At 42.2% G+C, this 18,786-nt stretch overlaps 1 protein-coding gene across 1 annotated transcript; it reads left to right on the top strand.

Annotated features, from left to right (window-relative positions):
- Positions 1-928: 928 nt before the first annotated feature.
- ostm1 (osteoclastogenesis associated transmembrane protein 1) lies at positions 929-16,844 on the top strand. The gene is made up of 8 exons (XM_086017941.1): positions 929-1,179; positions 2,927-3,108; positions 7,018-13,619; positions 13,778-13,892; positions 14,560-14,657; positions 14,731-14,841; positions 15,782-15,947; positions 16,529-16,844. Exons 3-8 carry the CDS (start codon positions 13,269-13,271, stop codon positions 16,585-16,587), a joined length of 900 nt encoding a protein of 299 aa, XP_085874067.1. The 5' UTR covers positions 929-1,179; positions 2,927-3,108; positions 7,018-13,268; the 3' UTR covers positions 16,588-16,844.
- Positions 16,845-18,786: the final 1,942 nt, after the last annotated feature.

The following is an 18,786-nucleotide window of genomic DNA, read 5'->3' as shown; positions in this document are numbered from 1 at the left end:
CCAGTGTGTTTTCCCCTTTCTTTGCAACTTAGTAAACGCCACACTGAAAAAGGGGGGAAATGCAAGAAACACCGTCTTTCACTATTTAGAAGTGTATACAACGCTGAAGGAACATAAAAATGTGCCCTCCATTATAATAGATTTTATTGGTAGTTCTTGCATGTAAACACACACGCACACACACAAGATTTTTGAGGGGAATTTTTAAATCCAGACAAGAGCAGAAATCATTATTATGTTTGTTCAAAATAAGCACAAGATTTACAGATATACAGGTTTCAAGGCAGCAGCAATTTTCTTTTTTTCTTTTCTTTTTTTAACCAATAAAGATAGCTGCATGGGTGTAAAAAAGAATACACTCCATACAATGCCTTCATGCAAATGATTTTTTTAAAGTCCTGTTTCATTCTATTTGGTTATTAAATTGTATTTTATAGATGTATTCTTATTTAGGATTTTTTATTTTTTGTTTCATTTGCAATTTAGTAAACACTACACTGTAGAAGATGCCAAAAAAATCTCTCATGGTTTAAATTTAAGAAATGGAAAAGCAACTTGAAGTGCATACAAAGTGTAACACGACTTAAAATGATTTTCTTGTTGTAAAAACATGTTGGGTGAACTCAAAATGTCAATTTCCATCACATTTTAAGTAATCGACTAAATTTTTTGCTGTTTGAAAAATTGTCTTTCCTGCATTTCACCTTTGTTGCACTCACTAATTTACATTTACAGTTTATGTCTTTTATGCGCAAGGGGCAAAAGGTATTGCTTAATGCTGCATGCCTATTGAACTTTTTTTTGCAGCGTTGTAAATCCAGCAAAAAATAAATAATTTCTTCTTGTTCAGTCCTTCACAAAAATCACACTTTTTTTTTTTTTTTAGAACACACGATTTTGGAGGTAAGGTACATGCCTTTTTTTTCACTGCAGCAATGACATTCTTTTTATTGAATGTATTCCTTCTTCTTGCCAAGAGAGCTTCTTGACTTACATTTGAAGTTTGAATGTCACTTGTTTATTTCAGTTTAGCATCATTTTCCATAAAGTTCAAATCATTTATCTTCCTGCAGGACGCCCCCCCCCCCCCCACGCACGCCCCGCATCCACGCCACTGTGGACACCGGGGTCCTCTCTTTCTGACACCCTGACCTTGACAGCTTGCTGCGTTCTCCCCGGGTAACTCCAGAAATCCATATTCTGTTTTTAATTGTCCTTCTTCCCACGGTGCGCCGGAGGCCATATGGCCGCACAAAGTGTCGATTTAAGCGGCCGTGGGGCGAGGCGGGGAGGCGTATTTAATTGCAATTAACCATTGTGGCTTTGGTGTCTCGCAACCTACAGCTTTTACGCGCGGGATGAATTCATTCGAACGTCTCTTTGATTTTTTGGGGGAGGCCTCGGCGGTGACAAAGCGGCCACATCATTAGGTACACCTGCGCTGGCTAATGACAGCGATAGCTACAAAAGATCATAATGAGTTAGACTTACAATATGTTAACGAGGCAAAGCGCTTGATGTGATGCAATGCAGATTCCACACCACGACAAACGCATTGTTACATTTATTCATTGAGAATTCCAAGCGTCAGGTTCGTAGTACCTAATATTTTGGATTTTTTTTTTTAAGTCAAAAAAAGTCTAAAAGTCTGCTTATAAACTATAACGTTTTTTTAAAATATTGTAAGATCCAAAAAACAAACCAAAAAAAGAGCTTTGTCACTTTTTTCGACAGACTTCATCAGACGAATTATTAAAAAAATTACCCACAATATATTTAATACGATAATGATGATGGTAATATTTGTGAAGTGGCCAGTGCTCCAGTGAGTGACTTTAGACTGCGATCTGACTTGTTTGTAGGTGCGCGATGCGCGTGAGTGCGGATGTGTCCCGTGTGCGCGCGTGTGAGTGGGTGGCTGCCAGCGGCTGAATGGCGAATGTTTGACATAATCTCCTTAACGCGTCCTAATCCTCGTCATTCACTGATAGCCTTTACACAAATATAACCAACATCACGGTTGCCCGGGTTGCCTTCTTTCACTTTGGCTCGCTCGCTCTTCCACGAGTGACAATCTTCTCCTCAGACACTCAATGAAATGTTGCCACCAACAAAAGAAGCAGTCGATTGTGTATCTGTTTTACTCCTTTTTTTTTTGTATCAGGGAAGCTCTTCTTCTTGATACAGATGTTTGACATACTTCAAGATGGACAAACATGGGGGAAGTGACTGCGGGACAATGCAAAACCTGATTTTTAAATCTCCCACTTGCATGAATGAGTGTGGATGAGAATACGCATGTGCGTTGTTTTTTTTTTTTTTTCCTTGATGAAAATACCATGGACATTGATTTCTTATGACTGCACCGGTCCCTCCAAGCAACCAGGCGGAAAGCAATTGGTTTAGAAAGAAGTCACTAAGCACCAGGGAGCGAATAATGGATAGATTTCAAGCCTCATGGTAAAAGCCACAGTGGAGCTGGGCCGACTTCAAGAGATCAACACTGCTGCTTTAAATCACATTCATTTAAATGTTGCAAATACAATGATTACTCGACAACTAGTCGATTATCAATTGAATCAATAATTGTTAATATCTATTGATTTTTGATCAATTGTTTAATTTAAAAATGTTCCAAATCCTAGGAATTCAGTCGTCTATGAAAGCAGACTTTTTTTTTTTCCAAAATAAGACAATTGCAAGCATCTGCTTTTATTTTGGGAATCAACAATTTTGCCTTTTTCTGACACGTTACAAACCAAAGAAGTAAGTGAATCATAATGAGATTTTGTGTATTTTCTGCACATATCAGTTTGAAAAAAAAATGTCCTGTTTTGGAATAAATGTATGGAAATCAAAACATGTTTTAATAATTTTTAAAATCTGATCTGGTCATGTTAAACCTGAACTTGCAAAATCTGTGCAGGAGGCCCAGATTCAAACCCAGAATTCCTGACTGTGAGGCAGACCCACTGTACACTGCTCTACCACCTGGAAAATGAAAGAGCGAGCCATGTTTCAGCACCATGGCTAGTTCTATGCAGCGCTGCAGGTTACCTGGCCGTGAGCTTATTGGAGGTGTGACGCTTTAAAGACCCTCTCCTGAAGGTAATTGCTAAGTAGGACTCTGTAGTACTCAGTTATGGAGACATATTTGTGTTTTATTTATTGAATTATTTTTAGACTTTTTGGGGAGCGGCTAAATCAGGGCCCAGGCACTTGAGTGCCTTTGTGCTAATACTTGGACGTGATTCCAGCGGGCATGAATTTTCGTCGACTTTTAGCCACCTAATTATCAGGTGCACTGGGCGCATGTCAAAGGAAACTCCCTCAATTCAACGGGCAAACGAGACTTGCACTGGCACAAAAATCAAGATATGCCAGTTTTTACGCTTGAGCGTAGCTGCACCGTCTATGACTATAGAGACCGTAGTCTTCATTTAACCCAACATGCATGTTCATTCTAAAAACAGCTGGGTCAAAAAAAAAACCAATGTAGGTCTAAAATGGACTGATCCATTACTTGGGTCAACTTGACCCAACTTTCAATTTTCGGTTGTTTTTGTACAAAAACGTCCTGATATTTTGGGGGTGTTTTGAGGTCTCCTCTGCTTTGCAACATACAGTGTAGTTGGGTACATAAGGCAAACCTGCACACTTGGGCAAAGTGCTCTCCATAGACGAGAGTCCGAGAGTCCGGAAGCCAAACCCAGGAAAAAACGACGGGCCGGCGTGGCGCAGTTTGGACGCCCTGACAAATCTATTTGGGGCAAATTGTCAGTGAGAAACTTCCGCTCGAACTGCCTTGGACAAAACTGGCTGTTGGGGAGAGCAAATCCCGCTGCACGAGGGTGGGGGACAATGGGGGGCGAATGTGTTGATGTGCGGCCGGTGGCTGGGGAGGGACAATGGACGGATTAGTCAGTCCCCTGGCTGACTGATTTGAGATGGCTCCTCTCAGCCTCTCACCGTGGGGAGTCCCATTGTCCCGCATCTGATTCCCACTTCTCACAAACTCCAAACAAAAGTCAATCTCTTTCTCAAGGGGTGCTGGTGGTGGCGCGAGGGGTCCGAGTATCGACCTGTGTTTCGAGCTGGGGAAAGTGACTCAAAAACGTGGCTCGACGCTCCGTCCGCGCCGGCCGCCCTTTCCTTGTCTTCGTCATGCGCGGTCCGCAACAGCCGTCGGCGCTAGATAGCCGTCCGCTCGGCGATCCTCGGCTCAAGTGCGGCAGGGGGCACCTGTTGGAGGCTTAGAGGGGCCGCTCTGCACCCGGGGGTCATTAATATTAAAATATACAGAGATGCCATCACTGGCTGCTCTGAAATCGGTCTGATGTCGCCCCTGGGTTCCCCTCTCGGGATGGACCTCTGCTTTCAGTAGGTAGTGAAGAGCCGTCTTTTCTCCCCCCCCCCAACCCGTCTACCCTTTTCTCCCGTGAAAAGACTCATTAACAAATTATGACAGCTGAGTAGAGGGGCTTAGTGTGTTGACACTGCAAAGACAAACACGTGAGAGCCAAGACGCCAGCTTTGACTCAGAAACAGGTGCAGTCAGTCGCTCATCTCACATTATTAAGATGAGAGCTAATTTCTATTGAAAACCCATACAAGAGATGTATACAAAAAAAAAAAAAAAGAATAAATCAGCCTTTGCATACATGTATACTGTAACCCTCACTCAAAGCAACCCAATTATGGGCCAAGAAGGGACCAACCGTTGCTTGGGTCATTTGGGCCCAACTTCTGTTTTTGGTCAGAAAGTTGGGTCAATGGCACTCCCAATTGTTGTGGTGTCAGACTAAACAAAGTGAATTACACTTTTATTTAAAACACCCGCATAGCTTTAACTACGGCTACCAGTCGGTAGCAAATCTAAATGCCATAGATGGGCTAACAAATAGCAACAGTGTTTCTGCGTTATAACACTTTAAGCAATGGATATTTGAACAGAAAAGGTGGAGCAGCGCATGTAGTCAGATAAAATAACCATACAGTGGACCCTCGCTATTCAGGGCGATAGCACGCAAATAGCGAAAATCCGCGTATAATTGATGGCCCAAAATATTCCAATCCCATACAAGGGATAAACGTCCAGTAAGCATTTTCCATGAAAAATGTGACCCTTCAGCTCAAAAGTTTTCCCACCCCTGATGATACTGTAGGTTCCAATTATTTGTTTGCACATGAATGCATCATAGGGATGCTTTTTCTCACTATGTATAAAACATGTGCGAGCAATAATGTGAAAAAGTGATGATCTACTGTGCAAACCATCAATTTGTCTTCAGACATCATTTCGCTAATGGGAACATTAAAAGGCAACGAGCTGTCAGCGGGAATCACCCAAATCACTTGGAATGGCTCCCAGCACTCAACCCAGGACTCGTTCATCTGCTCTGTTTAGCAGTCCGTCTCGCTTTCGGACCCACTTTACCTGACGTTTGCCTGCTGCCAAGTCAGGTTCAAGGGTCACGCTCCCCAGTCAGCGTTAATTCTTAGTGAGCACGCTGCTTTAGAGGTCCAGATTTTTCTCCACAGAAAATAGAGCAACCCGCACACGTGATACCGATGAAAAACGCACCAGAGTGGCACCTTATACTTTCTTCAAACATATTTAATTATGAACAAAAATATATATAATACAGCAACAGTAAAGAATAGTTAGAACCAAGAAAAGAAACTGGGTAAGAAAATACTACCGGTAATCTTATATTACATTAAGAGAAACTTAATTATTATTCTTGATTGTGCACATGATTTTGCTGGAGTTGGGGGGGGTGGGGGAAAAACGAAAACTAAAATAGGAATGTTAAAAGTAGGAGGGTCCTGAAAAAAAACCTAAAAAAAACCCAGCCAATTTGGGCAAATTGCCACTTGTTTGCCTCATATTCACCGCATCTTCTCAATCCTTATCCAATTTTCCCATCCTTAAAATCCCTCAAAATTGGAGATGCTCACAGTTCCACAGCACCCAGATGCTGTCCTTTGGCCCCGTGCCCCCCTTAACCCACAGCTATCATTCATAACCTGGGAGAGAAAAGAGGTGGGACAAGGACGAAGGGGCGGCAGGGGGTTAGCGGAGAGCAACACGGCAGCTTATTTAGAAGATTTCCTTTATTGGAACATGTGCAAGCAGTTCACGCACAAAGGACTTAAATAGGATATTTTCTGTTCCCTATAGTTGCTTTCCCCTTTTAAGTGCCGAGGCAAGAAAAAAGTAAGTTTACAACTGCCTCCTCAATGGGAGCTCTTCACTCGCAGGTTGCGGGGACCTGAGTGACCTGGGAAAGTTAATTAGGAGGCGAACAAAGAGCGAGCTGCAGCAGAATGCCTCGCCTCTCCTCCAGCCAAAGATGTCATCCATTAATTAGGAAAATCTTTAAGGTGGCCTCATTGAATTTACAGAAAGCCCCGTGGTTGGCGGGCAACAGTTTTTTGATCAGGCCCTGACTCAAACAATGCCTTTCTGGGGGTTCAGAAAGAAGAAGGAGGGAGGAGGAGGAGGTGGTGAAGAAGAGAGGGGAAACGTATGGGGCTGGCGTACAGTTTAATGGTGGGCCGGCTGTCGATTGTGACAGCTCAGATTCACATGGGTGTGGGGGGGAGTGGCATAGTTTGGGGATGATGTCATGCAAAGGCAACCTGGGGGCTTGGGAAGTAGGAGGGAGGGAGGGAGAGAGGGGACCACTCAAAGTTAACATCACTGCCTGCATCTGGGCTAAATCCGCCCCCGGCACAGAGAGGCTTTTTTTTTCCCCTGACCCCCTTACCACCTCATTCACAAATCATGGCGAATGCTAACGGTAGCACATCAGATCACAGTTTCCTCCCCTCATGCAACCTGGCCAACATCAAGCTACGGATGATGCATGTGTTGCTTTTTATTACAGGATATGTTTATTATGGTTTATTAAATTGGTAGCTGTTCCTCAGACCAAATGCCTACAACCTTTGTAGTTCCCCACGGGTCAATCCCGAGACCCTTATTCATCACTCTGTACATGCTTCCATTAGGCCAGCAGCAGCTACAACAGCAATGCAGATGGTGCTCGGATCTCCGTGTCAATGACTGGTTAACATGGAGCTGTTGATTCACTCTGTCACTGCATCGAACATAGAAGTGGGTGGATGCGAGACAATTTTCTCAAGGTAAACTCAGACAAAACTGGTATCATTGGTTGTTGTAACCTATTGAGACTCTCTCTAAAAAATGATGTTCAAGTTACAAACCTCAATTGGAAACTTGGCCTTTTCAAGCCAGGAAATCATGGAAATGTTTTAAATGACAGGATATGATTGTTGTGTTTTTTTAATTTAATCTTAAAACACACCCCATGGAGCAATGGTTCTAAAAAACAAAACAAAAAAAACAATCAAACTAAAAAAATCTTAGTTCTCCACGTACCGCCATAACATAGTAGGACTAAGTGTACTTTAAAAGCAGGACAGATTATGTTTAATATTACTGAAAGGTTACTGTATAAAATAAAAAATAACACATTAGTAAAATAATTTGTGAAAAAGATCCTCCCTCTCACGGGCACACTCATAGCCGCCCACGCAGCTTCGCATTTATGCTTTCATTTTGGGCATCAGGAGCTTTGCTGAAACTATGGTGGAATATCCACTTCCAGGAAAAAAAATGCCCATCCCTCACAAAGCAAGGGACATCAGGGAGGAAGATTAGATGTGATGAGGAATTAGCATCATATCGGCTCAAAATGTCAGTTTTTCACCTCAAATTCATTTTTATTTAATTTTAATTGACCAAAAATGAGCATTCCCAACAAAATCTCTCTCTCTCTCTCTCCCTCCCTCTCCCTTTATTTATTTATTTATTTATTTATTTATTTATGAGCTCATGATATGAATTATTGAGATGGCTACTGAAACTATATTATGTTATAATGCCACTTTGAAGAGCGCCCACATGATGCATGTTTGAGCTAGTATGTGCAGGCATGCCGTCATATCAGTGCCTCCCCTGGGACGTGACCCGCCCCCCCCCTTCGGAACGCATCCATCCCCTCCTGGGGGACTAATTTGAGGGGAGGGCCGACGTGTTTTGTAGGCTGCCAGAAACAATCACCCCTGAGGCCCATTATGTTTACAGCACGTCTTGCTTTCATTGCCGTGTCATTGCCAGTAGATGGGTGTGTGTGGGAGGTGGGGGAACCTATCAGACCTTTATAAAAAAAAAAAAAAGAAAAAAAGTGTCACAGTCATTACATTTTCTAAAATTGTTTTTGTTAAAGAATGGGTATGTTACTTGTTTCACCGCAGGCTGCATCGTACTGATGGTTTGCCAAAAATCTTGGTTCAGCACGCTTATAAAGGTCATGTTTTGGTTTATATTCGGTGCAGAAAGGGAAAAAGCACCAAATGTTTACTAGGATCATTAATGTGATACTCTATATTCACACATTGGACCTTGACATGAAGCGTAGCTTAAACTATTTTTGCTTGAGTTGTATTTATTCACTAGGACGTTATGAAGAGAATTGTTGTTATCGTTTTACTGGAAAAGCTCTATTTCATGTTTTATAACAGTAATTTATTATTAGTTGTAGAATTCATAATAGTTGACAGGGGCGTCACATCTGTGAGGGATATGGGTGTCGTAACCCCCCAATTTTTTTGACCGAGGTAAAATATTTTTTCATGTATAACGCAGGCTGAGAAAAAGTGCGCAAAACCCGCAAACCGCCCTCCGGCCGGACTTCGGCCACCACGTGTTACATTAAAGTCAATAACAACTTTATCGAACGATCTGTCAACCGTACCCCGGCCGACACCCTCCCACGGGTTCCGTCCCGGCCCATCCGTCCTCCCCTGTTCTGTTTGGGCACTGGAGGTTGTCGCTGGGGGTTTATGTTCAGTTCAGTGGAGCTGAAAGAAGTCACTTTTGCGTCTTGTTATGGAACAAGACGTCCGGACTTCTCGGGAGCCACGAGAGGTGTTCTGGGGTTGAGTGGGGGAGAGCGAGTGGGGGCCGTCCCCTCCGGGGCGACCAGCAGTGAGGAAGTCAAAGCGGCTTTTGTGTGTCTGCGGTCGGCTGCGTGTTTGGTAATTATCCCACCGCCCGCCGCCTCCCCTTCTCGCTGTACGAGCACCCGGGCGGCTCTTCTAGGAGAGGGCCGACCCAAGTGACCCGCGGAGGAGTGCACAACACGTCGTCAACAGCCTGATTGGAGGAGACACGGTCAATGCATGAATCCTGTTGCAGTGATGACAGCGCGTGGATGTTTTCATAGCTGCATCCCAAGCAATGCTACTGAAAATGACCGGACAGTATATCCTCGCTCTATACTGTAGATCAGGGGCGCCCAAGTCCGGTCAGACTTTTGTTCGAAAAAATGATATGGATCGGTTGACCGTTTTGGTATTTAGAAATATAAAATGTTTGATTCTGTCTAATGTGTCAATTTGATAGTAAACCTCAACTGGCAGTGATGAAATAGCTTGAAGCAAACCCACTGTGCCTCTTTTTAGAGAACTGTGTAAGTTGCCTTACCAGTCTGAAGCAATGTCATGCCATAGTAGAAAATGAATGATACTAGTATGCTGAATTGTCTTACTTGTGAGGACAAAGACCATACTAGTACTGTAGATGGACCTGAAGATGGATATCAACAACATCCAACAAATGCTGAAATTACCTTTTTTTTTTTTTTTTTTTTAAAGCCAAATCCTCGATGTGACCTTCCCTGTCCCTGTTCATTTGAGGGACGCAAAGCGAAGAGCATCCCTCGTGTCCGGTCCAACTGCTTCATTTCAACTGGAGTGAGCTTTTGAAAGAACAGAATAGGCCCGCCTTGATCTGCGTCAATTGTCATTCCGGGGCCCGGGGCCACTTCGGCAGCCAGTATAGCGAGGACGAAGTCAGGGCTTAATCCCTAGAAAAGAGGAGACTCACGGGAGAGGAGCAGAGCAACAATAACCAAGTCAAGCGTATAAAATGAAAGCGAAATCTCTATTATCACTCCCCGCGATTCCCAGCAAAGTGGTGAAAATCAGGGTTAGTTTGCAATTCGAGTCAGACGCCGAGGGAAGAATATGGGGGTCCCCGCGGGTTGGGAGACTCACACGACGAAAAAGGGCGACATCGGGGAGAAAGGGCGAAGAAGAAAGCCCCTCTCCCATCGCGACATAACCATTAAATGCAGTCTGACTTTATGTTGTATAGAGAGGGGGGCGCAAGAAAGGAGGCACAGTTCTCCGATGAAAGAATGAGGTTTTGGGCGGATTAGGGACGGCCCGAGGGATGAAGAATAACTTCTGCATAACTTTACAGCTACTTTTCTCTCCACCGCGCCAAAGAGCTAAGTTTAAGGCCACTGGTAGTTAACCTGTGTCGGAGGACCGGCGGAATGCACGGACAAAACGTTCACTTCACGTCATAAAAATATCGGAAAAAAATCAAATGTTAAACGATCCGGCCACAGAGATGGGCGGAAATAATGAAGTGAAATCAGTGTTCAAGTGTAAAAGCAGAGGGGGAAGGGAAACGTGATCTCTTATTTGGCACCTTTGCTGGCCTTGATGCATTGTCTCAATGTGGAGCGACGCCTTTTATTTGTTAGACTGAATTATAAACAGGAGGCAAAAGTACAGTAAATACCCCCCTCCGTCGCCGGGGTTACATTCCAGAACACCCCGCAATGAGTGAAATCCTGGAAATACCCTATTTAAATACTTTTTAGGTACGTTTATACTTCATTTACAACAATTGATTTACTTACATGGTGCTCGTACTGAGAATAAATTCCCATAGCATTGAACTGACTAACAAAACATACTCAATTAGCTAATCATGACAGTTGAATTGATTAAAACAATTTTTTTTTACCTGTATCTGTTTTTTTTTCACGTTTGATGGAGAATTTCTAAACAGCAGAAAGTTGTGTTTTAGTCTGGCACAAGAAACAATGTACAATGCCTTAAAGTTACGAGTGACCCGACTTAGAAGTAAGAGCACTATATGACGGCAATGTCAGACCTAGTAAATAGTCTTCAAAAAAGAGGCTTCAAATTATTTATCCCCATTCTCAGTTTAAGTTTACTTCTAAATTAAAGAGAGTTACACATTGTGAAAGTAAAACAACCACAGTCCCTAGCCTTTAGTATGCTATTTTAAGGCTAAAGCTAACATGGCAACGATTAGCTTCTATATGGCTGTTGGAACGCTTTGAGAAATGGATATGTCAACACAAAAGGTGCAGCAACACATGTAATACACTGTAGTCTTTATCCTCTAAGAATAACGTTGATATAACAAGACAGGATTTGGACAAAAAACATCCAGTCCAGGACAGAAAAAAATTTCAAGCAATGATAATGTATTTTATTTGTTGTCTACTAAATATTGTGCATTATGAAATCTTACGAAGCAGACTCAGAAATGTGCTTTTTTAGTGCGTGTCAGCCATGTTTGTGGATCGTGTCTCGGCAGCCATTTTTGTAGAGTTCGTCCCTATGCGGTTTAACGCAGAGGAACGTAATACAGTGCTTAACTTTTGTGTGGTTTCCTACTAAATTCCCCTAAGAACGTGTTGATCGGCTTATACGGGTATGAGCACGAGCCGTCCATTCTTGGGGGTGATTTTCTGCACAATAGCAAACATTACAGTGTTCAACCTACATTTTCCGTAGAATACCTTGGATTATAAGTGCGGGTCATTTTTAGTATAATTTGCTGCACTTTTTCTCGGAAAATCAAGAGAAGGTTCAGCAGCTTGAGCTATGTATAGTTCCGCAAGAGCTCTCATCATCATCATCATCATCATCATGTATTTGATCAGTCTAATTGATGATTTTTGTCCTCTTGGTTCCTCTATCTAGCACATGCTAATGAATGCCGGCATTCGACAATAACGGTCATCTCCGGTAATGATATGCCGATTTTTTTTTTTTTTTTTTTTTTTGAACTGGGTATGCTCCTGATTAGAGCAGCAGAGGAAGAGAGGCAAATAACGCTGTAATCAGGATGAACCCCACCACTGCCTTATCTGTCATACTAGTGTCCACGTTAGTTCTTATTCTAACGATAGTGTGCAGTATATGATAATGCATTTGACAATGATGATGATCTTGCTTGGAGCATGCTTCCAAGTGGACTTACCGGTAACGTGTTTTTCTGTCTGAGAGGTAGGCCTCACTTTGGGCAAAGATAAAGGAACGAGGCCACGTCTGAGCAATTAGTCGGCGGATAGAAGAGTTAATGAGCTGCTCTCACCGTCGTGTGCTGCATTTCAGGGGGATAGACCCCTATATTTACCACTCGAGTGGCGCACGGCCATTGGAATAGGCGGACAATTCCGCGCGTCCTCTTCCCCCTTATTTTCATTAGGCCCCGATGACTGCAGAATTGATGCGGCCTGAGACTTATCAAAAGCTACTAATTTCACATTAGTGGCCATTGACTGCCGCGGCTTGATTCGAGGACTTCACGACAATTATCACAATCAGCGCGGGAGTCCAAAGCGTTTAAGATGACTCTGATTGTTTGATGCAGTGGTGTGTAAGTGAAAAGACAGACAGACAGAGTAGGTTGGTTTATACTATAGATGGATAGATTGATACTGTAGTTGAATAGACCAAGAAGCGATTGATGAATTGATAGATTGATACATATGTTGATGGATATTTGGATGATAGTAAATAGATTGATAGATGATAGTTAGGTGGATAGATGGTAGATTAATTGACGGATATATTGATATGTGGATTATCTGTATCTATCTATCCACCTATCTATCTATCTACAGTATCTGGATGGACTGAGATAATGAATACATAGGTGGGTAAACGGACGTTTGATATTGATTTTTGATCAAATATATTATTTTACCTCGAGATTACAAACTTGTAGAATCTGACAATCATATTCTTATTCATTCTTATTAAAAAAAACAGATTTAGTCATCGTTATCTAGTGCTGTACAAAATAGTTTGAAAAAAAAGTAGTTAAAAATGAGTATTAATATAAATATACTTGTTTATTATTATTATCATCATCATTATTATTATTATTATCATCAACATCATCATTATCCATCCATTATAATCATAATACTTAGTAGTAGTAGTAGTAGTAGTAGTAGTAGTAGTAGTAGTAGTATTTGTTACGAAAATACTGCTGATAGCTTTCACCGTGAGATCTCGCGAGATTTCCAGCAGTCACATGATCACGCTAAACTCAAACCCGGAAGTTATGGGTTCTCTGAGGCACACGAGCGTACCCAAGCGCGTTTAAGCTATCAAACATGCCTCTTTATTACCAAAACTTGTTTTTAGCCGTGTGGGTTCTTTATGCTTGCACCGTGGCGTCGAGCGAAGGAGCTAACGCAACTCTTTACGCTTCGGCTGCGGTCGAGTTGCCTATTTTCAAGCCGGCGGCGGAGAAGGACTCTCCCGTCCCCCTCCTGCTGTCAGCCTTCCCGGACGATTTGGAGGTGAGCGACTACTGCAGCGAGCTGCTGCGCCTCTTTGGTCAGCGCTATGTGGCCTATGTCAACTGCCTAGTTCCGTCTGCGCGGCCGGTTAAAGTTTGCCAGAACTGCTTCGGCGCCTATGGCGACCTGGTGACCACCTACATGAACATCTCCTCGGAACAGGTACCACAACAACGTTGACTTTGGAACTGCGTGTCTCACGAGTCACTATATAGCCACTTTTGTGATGTTTTCTTCCTGCAGCTGTTTTCTTTAAGGAGGCACCGCTAAACCTTTGCTTGGTTTGTTGTTGTTGTTTTTTTGGTACTAAATGTATTCAGTTGGGTCCTGGAAATGAGAGCTGCAGAGACAGCCTAATGCGCAGTGACCGTCTCATGCTGGTTTATTTGCTCTTTAACAACCTGAAGGACCTGTGGACCAAATCCGCCTGTGACAGTAAGTGCACCAAAACCCTTAACTGGACACTAACTGTACTTGCAGTACTCCACTTCTCCTATGGTGATGACTCATAAGGCTTTTAGAGACAAGGCATGTGACTTTATTAAGTTCCGCTTTGCAGTCATTCATGTTTGCCAGTCAGATATCATATGAATGTGTCCCCTGTCCCTTATTCTTTTTCCAAATTGCAGCCCTTGTGATTTGAAAATTGCATATGAATTTCATTAATTGCTGAGCTCTACAATACTCAGTGGCATATACTGTACTTGCCACCTTGTACATCTGTATGTCTGTAATATAATGCCCCAAGGTGCACACACCATAAGCAGCAGCGCAATGTCCATTGAATTGAAGAAAAACATGGCAAAAACGTTTTTTTTAATTATGTAATTGTCACCAGTAAGAATGCCTTTATTGATCCCACAGTGGGGAAATTTTCAGTGCATGTTTTATTATGAAGTACAATATTATAGAGTGCTGTTTTTCTTTTTAAATAGCATAATTTTTGTGGGGGGCGGCTGTAATGGATTAATGGCATTTCCATTCATTTCAGTGTGCAATTGATGGTGAATAGCGGCAAATTATTAATAATTTCAGTCATTAATGATGCTGCTCACTAAAAACAACAAACCTGGTGCTTTTTTTTGTTTTCCTCCTAATTTAGACTGCATCAACGATCGATTCCAGAGCCTCACCAACGACACGCTGTACTTCATGTCCACTCTCAACCAAACTCTCAGCTGCTTTGATAGATACCAACAGGTTGCTTCTTGATTCATTCACAGATGTATGCTCAGAAACGGAATGTATGCCAACTTTTCTCATATCTCCACAGGGCAACCACACAGAGCTGTGTAAAAACTGTAAGAGTTCATATAAGAGCCTCAATGAGCTATACAGCGGCATGGAGAAGAATGACACTTTGTGTATTGACGTTGAAGATGGGGTACGTACGCCAGCAAACGTGGTAAAACGTGTCATGTCTTTTTCGTTTTCATGACAGGCGCCTCAATCGATGCGTCATTGTTTTTTGGACATTTACTTTATGGAATCATCATATACAATGTACCGTACTTTGATACAACATAATGTCAGAATGAAGTGCTTCTCTCCGATGCAGGACTCCAGACTATTCGTGTCAATCATTACAAATTACAGTTTCATAAGTCCTTTGAGTGGCAATTTGGATTTGTCTGTTGTTCTCCCTATATTGAGAAGTACACTGTTGTCCTTAAACATTAAATATTATACTCGGTTTAATAAAAGCTTGGTCAGAAGCTAAAAGGATCAAAGCCACTAAAGTGCCAAAATTCTGTAATTAAGACTGCTTCTGCGTTAGCCGGCAAAGGAGCAGAGCTCCGTCGTAAATCAAGAGCCCCCCTCTACCTTATTTCCACAAATAGTGGCCTATAATTGACACCGTACTCCATTTAATCGCCAGTTTCGTCATTCACTTAATGAAGAAATGGATAAATAACTGCCAGTTTATTTTGACTCAGTGTTGTTTATTTGTTGAAAAGATATGCATACCTGCATCTTTGTACTAAATACATCTCAGAGAAAGTTGCTGCCGTGACCGGCCAAACAATCCAACTGCACAAAGGTGTTTTTTTAGCCTTGGGATTTGGATGTGATTAACATTTCCCAAAGTCTTAGCTCTTTTTTTTTTTTTTTTTTTTGCTGTTTGTTGCACATTGGAAGCTGACGGCAGCATTACTGTCTTCACTTTTAATTGCAGCGCTGAGACTTTTTAAGTGTCAGCACATGTCATTTGCATACTCTCGATGATTCTAAACCAATTTCCGAAATGGGTAACTCATAGATGCAGGGGACTTATTAGCGATATTGTCATCGTCGCTTATGTTGGCGGCCTCCCCCGTTCTCAGATGAACATGACCCGCAGGCTGTGGAGTAAAAACTTCAAGTGTTCCTTCCCCCGGGAGGAGACGGTGCCTGTCATCGCCGTGTCCAGCTTCATGCTCTTTCTGCCCATCATCTTCTACTTGAGCAGCTTCCTTCACTCGGAACAAAAGAAACGCAAGCTCATACACCGTGAGTAACCCGCTTAATTCGCCCATTGTTGCATGCACATATTTTGACAGGGGTTTTGAGGGCTCTTTGTGGGCTGCTAAAGGGGTGTGGGGGGTGGCGCACTTGGACTTGTGATAGTGGAGTTTTGGGACGGAGCGGAGGTTGGGGGTGAAGGCAGACCCTGATCAAATTCAAGTCGATTTCGCAATATAGGAGAATGCAGTTTTCAAATTGCAAAGGCCACAATTTGGGGTGGGGGCTGGGGTTTGCGGGGTAATGGGTTAGCCAATTAATAGACAGCTAACTCTGCGCAGTCTGTCGCTGAAACCCACGTCACTCACCAGGCCAGCCCCAGCCTTATGTAGCCTGCTTAAAAGTCACAGATCCTACAGTAGAATGTGAAAATGGCGGTCCCAAGTGGACAAAAATAACACTTGCAACTCAGATGCACATAATTTGGTTCAATAATGCAAAATCAGTTTTGAATCCGATTACTCAAATATTGGACGGGATAATGAATAAAGTACTCCATTGTAAAAATATTGCATGGCATCAGCCTTTCACAAAACTAAGACAACTCTCCCCTTTTTCTCTATTTGCAGCCAAGAGAGCAAAGTCGTACGCCTCCAGTCTGATGAACATTCAGGACAAGCAGAGCTGATGGCCGACCCCACTGAGGCGTTCAAATTTTGCACACTTTGGAGGTTTGTGGTAACAGCGGCTATCAAACTCACAAGGCTGAACTCACCTGTCAGTATTTAGAGGTCCCGCAATCCTTTCATGTCAAACACACTGGAAGTTTCAATGTACATATTTGACTTGACTCGGCAACATCGCATCACTTTGTCCTTGACTTTCATTTGACCTTTTAATGCAGTTATAACCAGGTGTCATTAAATTAAGATGTTTTGACTTTAATGGTGTCGGTGAACTATTTTTAGGAATCGCCATTTCTTATTCTGCGGCTTTAGTGTGTGTATCCGTATATACATGTATGTATTTTGGGGATCGCCAGCACAACACTGAAAGCTAGAAAAAAAAAAAGAAAAAAAAGAGTCCCCCGTTTCACCGATGGGTTTCACAAATCTCCATGAGGACATGTTGATCATAACAGGACACACGGAAAAGTCTCAAGAAATGAAATAGAACTGCTTTAATTTCCACAAACTTTACATTGGGAATTTAGAAATCACGATTGAATATGAAATAAATTAGTTTAGCCGATGGACAATTTGTATTACCTTCTTAGCGAGTAAAACGTGAAAACGTCAAGGCAAAATTCAGGCACATGAAAGAGGTAAGTTTCACTGAATGGCTCAACTACTACATGCTGAAATTCAAAATAGATTTAAAGAAAAGAAAAAAAATATCCATGCTTCCAAATACTCATATTAATGACATAGCTGCACAAACAGCCTTGTGTTTTTGTGTGAATGCATGTGCGCAGATTCTCAAATGTGAGTCCGCTCCGGTTATGGAGTTTGAGAAATGTGTTTTATGTCTTTAATGCAAGCCCGGGAGAGAGCCACATACAAAAAAGGGAAGTACTCCATGTCCATTAGCGCTGATGTGTACTGTGTCTGCCACATGAAGAGGGTGCACATCACTGGCTGTGTTGGCGAAATACAAACACGCAGACATAAGTCATGAGAGCATTCTGAATCTTGCTTCCAAAATCAGCCTTTTGTGGATGCATCAACCTTTTTAATGTTTCTTCTTTTTTCGTTTTTGTGCTTCTTGTAATTCATTTCCTGCTGTTTCTTTACAGCTCTGTTTGTAAGTGCCGAATTGATTAACATGAAGTACGTTTATTTCATTATGTATTGGTTTATTGAACGGGGGCAAAGCACATTAATAAATATGGCTCTAGATAAGATAGTTGGCAGTACCTGGACAGATGTTTAAAAGCAGAATATAATGTTGGATGTTTTACGTTTTTTTTTTTAGCGTTTGTTAACATGCAAAATAGTAATGACTGTGCTCGTCTTGTTCCATTCTCTCGCATGGGGTTGGACTTTTCCTCCGTTATTAGCGGCTAATCTAACAGCAGGATAAAGATACTCGACCCAATAATCTCCACTGCCGCGCGCACAGCCGTTAAAGCACTTTTCTTGGCTTCTTGGTCTTATGGAGCGCAGCCACCGGGGCCCATCAGCTCGCCGCTAAGAGCATTACGCACACGCCCGAGTCATATGAGCCCTTTCACGGTCGGCCCGCGGCGAGAAAACGCCGTGTGCCGGGGGGCCCGCGTGGCTCAACGGTGCCAGCTAAAGAGAATTCTGCCGTTTTACCTTACCTGAAAGTCAGAAAAGCAGCACGTGGCGCACATATGCCCCATGGGTCGCTTTTTTTTCACGGGTTTGGTCCTACCTACACAGTTTAGGTCGTGCGTGTTCCAGTACAAGAGCTGTGCCGCAGCATTTTGTGTTGAAAAGTCTGCTCTTGTTATTCATAACTACTATTCATTATTATTATTCATAAATACTATTATTCATTCTGATAATAATTTAAGAAACAATTTGTAATATTCTTACATTTTTATAAGTGCATGTGCATGCAAGTATATCAGATGATTAAAAAATGCTGCTTTGTTGTTTTTATATTATGTTAATAGACTTTGTCTATATTACAAAACATTTGAAATGTCATTGCAATGAAGACTTGAGTTCGTCAAGGCAGCTGATTGACTTTCGCCGGATTTATTGCTGTTTTGCAATTTCAAAAAAAAAAAAAAAATCCAGAGGTAATCGTCTTAATTCCACACAATAATTGACCACCTAATCTACTCACAAACAGATTTGATTTATTAAAAATTTGGGACTAATGGGTATGATATTGCCATGTAACTCAAAACAACCAC

Source organism: Filicampus tigris, chromosome 20 (assembly GCF_054856515.1).
Source record: "Filicampus tigris isolate MCC_2025a chromosome 20, RoL_Ftig_1.0, whole genome shotgun sequence".
NCBI lineage: Eukaryota > Metazoa > Chordata > Actinopteri > Syngnathiformes > Syngnathidae > Filicampus > Filicampus tigris.
This window is presented reverse-complemented; position numbering and strand designations above follow the sequence as displayed.